Genomic DNA, 3,231 nt, shown 5'->3' with positions numbered 1-3,231 from the left:
TTATAGGATTTTCCTGTAAAACACAACAATCACTGAGATAATTAAGAAAACAAGGCGTGTTAATATAAGAATCACAACCTCAAGTGAGGCAGACACCTCGTTCCGTAGTGGTCCTGGAGGCCCACTGTCAATGCTTCCTCCATATCCTACCTCCTCACAGAGCGGAGGGGCCCAACCATACATGCAGTGGCAGTTTCTGTTATTGTTGCAAACTCCTCGGCGGTTGCACTTCTCGGGGAAACAGTCAAATTTCAGGACTGAGCTATTCACACATCTTCTATTAAAACATACCCGCTCCTTACCACAGGAGGTACCATCATTTATCACACCCAGGTCAGGTAACCCCATAGGTATCATGGCTAGATGATAGCCAATGCCCCAGCACATGAGATTTTCTTCATGCAGATGAGTGGATATTAGGATAGTATGATCTGGCATATCAGGGAGGGTTTCAACATTTATGCACTGTAGCCTGCCACATATTGAATTTTGCTTGGTACACTTTCGAAATGCACGTAGTCCTGAAATCCCACAGTTCCCATATTGGTCACCTAATAAATTTGCTGCATCATAGCACTGATGAGGAGCATCTTTGGCATCAAGTCCAAAAATTTTTTGGCACTGCATATACCTGGATTGACAACTCTGTTTGAAACAACGGGCTTTGTACTTGCAAGGGGTTCCATCCTGCTTATAAGTATCACTTGGACAGAAAGCTGAGGTCCCATTGCAGTACTCTGCAAGGTCACATTCATTTTCTTCCACCCGACACATGTATCCAGATGGACGAAACTGACACTCATGACAGCAAAGTCCAGTGCTACAATTGGCTCCTTCTTTGAATTTACAATCTGGTTGACAACACCTGTCTTCTTCACACTCCTCTGATGAACCACAATCACATTCCTCATTCCCTTCCACAATTTTGTTTCCACATCTCTCAAGCACGTAGCCTAGGCCTGGGAGATTAGTTAGACACCTTGCACTTGAAGTTTTATATATGTGTGCAAAATAATGGGCATAACTACAATTACTAAACCCATATCGCCCAGTACCCATAATGCAACTATACCTTCCCTTACACTGGCAGTATGCTTCATCATGTAGCATTCCCACACTGTGTCCCAGTACATGAGCTGACCAAGTGGCAGGTGCAAGGATATTTACATCTTGAAAGACACTTACAGAGCCAGCATAAAACTGACTACACACATGTCCCCCAGACTGTGCAAGTAAATCTGAAAAACTTCTTTTAAGATATAGGTGTACCCAGTCTACTGGGATCCGAGTGTTTAGTACACTTGTTCGGTATACCAAAAACTGGCTTAAAACTTGCTCTATCTTTGTAAAATTAACTCTAATTTTGTCCTTATCTGTCCATACTTCAACACTAAATAGATGTATTCTCAGACGGATATCTTGGAAGTAAGAGTCCATAATAGAAGTCAGAAGAATGGCATCATTTATGACTTGAGTAAGATTGGAGTTTGAAAACAAATACCTACTGTTATCAAAGACCAGGGCTAATTCCAAGTACATTTGATGTGTATATAAGTCAGTTAAGTCGGGTGTCCTAGCCATGTTCTCATGCTGGGCCATCTGCTCTATTGTTTCATCATCAGTGAAGCCACAGATCTGATTAGGAAATTCCTCCTCTTTCTCCAGGAGGTATACCACGTGTTCAGAATTGGAAGAAGCCTTGCGGGGCTCGATTTGGTAATAATTGGCATCAATTTTCAGGATGCCCCGGAGACCTCCCATGCATGTACTTATCGTAGCTTCAGAATCCTGATTTCCTTCAACCAAGCCCATATAGTTGCAGTCACTGGGTATATAAGGGTGATCTTCCAAGAGTCTCCCCTGTTCTGTGAAGGAGAAAACCTGCAGATTCCGAGGCAACAGAAACCTCTTGGGCCACAGGTGGAGGACGCGGTTCTCGCCTTTTACCTGCAGGAGGTAGGACACGTGCCTGGCTGTCCCCTGCTCCCCTCCACGGAAGCTCAGCTTCTTGGGAATGGTGATTTCATAGGAGCCAAAGCCCCACTCCGGGTGAAAAATTAAATCCTTGCCAAGAGAGTCAACCAGGAGCACCGCCAGGAGTAGCGACCGGCCCGGGGAGAGGCAGGGCCTCACTGACCTCATGGCACAGCCTGTCCCCCCGTGAGTCAGTCCCTGCCACTGTGGCCTTGCGAGTCAGCCTTCCAGGGACCTCTGCTAGAGGCGCGGGCAGCAGTGCGTGGCGTGCGGAGCCCGCCGGTGCGTGGGAGCGCAGCCCTGGGCCAAGCTGGGTCAGGCTGAGGCTCGCTGATTTCCCCTGCAGGTGCACGCCCCGCCCAACGCATCTAGTTCGTTTTCTGGGCGGTGCCGTTGGGCGCACGTGGACGAGTCCAAGGAAGGTGCGCGAGAATCACATGAAAAGCCAGGCTGCTTGCAGGCTGGTGGGAGAAGGCAGAGAGCAGCTTGAGAAAGGGAAAGGGACTAAAGAGTAAGAACAACAGAGAACTTGACAAAGGCTCACCGTATCTTGGGCTATTTCTTTTGTTTCTATTGGCCTCAGGACACGCCTCATTTTCCCATGGGCTGATTTGGCTGTTTCACAGGTGCTGTGCCCACCTCACCGTTACACCATTTTCAGTGTTCACGGGGAGTCTCTTGCGGCAAAGAGAAGGATCCCTGGAGTCAACTAGAGGACCACCAGAGCCTGAGAAAATCAGAGCTGACTCATGTCCCAACTCATGTCCCACCTGGCTTCAGGCAAGTGAACATTTCTAAGTTCATTTTTGCTGGGTGGTTCTTTCTGCTGTGTGTCCTTAGGGATCAGCGTGATTTTTGGTGTGGGTATGCTATTTGGATGGAGAGTCTAGGAATAGTCAAATACTAGGAGAATCCAGGAAGACTAAAATCAATTCCAGTTGTATTACAGGAAAACGTTAAAAAGTAGGACAGGCTTGCATCTGGGAGACTAGTTAAGATGATCTTGTAACAATTCAGGCAAGTAATGTTGTTTGTGCACCAGAAAAGGACTATGGGCCCATAAAATACATAGTTATTGTGGAAGGTTTACGGTGTATCAGCCACTGTTCTCAGCTCTTTGCATGAATCAGCTCCTTAACTCATCACAGAGAAGCCTAGTTTGCAGATGTTATTGTCATGGATACTCCACACTTGAGAAAAATGAAACTCTACTTTTGTTCATGTGGTGATGTTAGGTGGCACAATTGCCACACACAC

The 3,231-nt window shown here is 46.6% G+C and overlaps 1 protein-coding gene across 1 annotated transcript; it reads right to left on the bottom strand.

Moving 5' to 3' along the window:
• On the bottom strand, positions 1-2,142 carry LOC122427608 (disintegrin and metalloproteinase domain-containing protein 30-like). The gene has a single exon (XM_043447205.1). The coding sequence runs from the start codon at positions 2,140-2,142 to the stop codon at positions 1-3; it is 2,142 nt and encodes a 713-aa protein (XP_043303140.1).
• Between the last annotated feature and the right edge of the window lie 1,089 nt (positions 2,143-3,231).

This window comes from Cervus canadensis, chromosome 2 (genome assembly GCF_019320065.1).
Source record: "Cervus canadensis isolate Bull #8, Minnesota chromosome 2, ASM1932006v1, whole genome shotgun sequence".
Taxonomy (NCBI): Eukaryota; Metazoa; Chordata; class Mammalia; order Artiodactyla; family Cervidae; genus Cervus; species Cervus canadensis.
The sequence above is the reverse complement of the archived record's forward strand: the minus strand, read 5'-3'. Positions and strand labels throughout refer to the sequence as shown.

What these genes read in the sequence shown, in the direction of transcription:
- LOC122427608 (XM_043447205.1), bottom strand. Translation starts at nt 2,142, where the DNA reads ATGAGGTCAGTGAGGCCCTGCCTCTCCCCGGGCCGGTCGCTACTCCTG.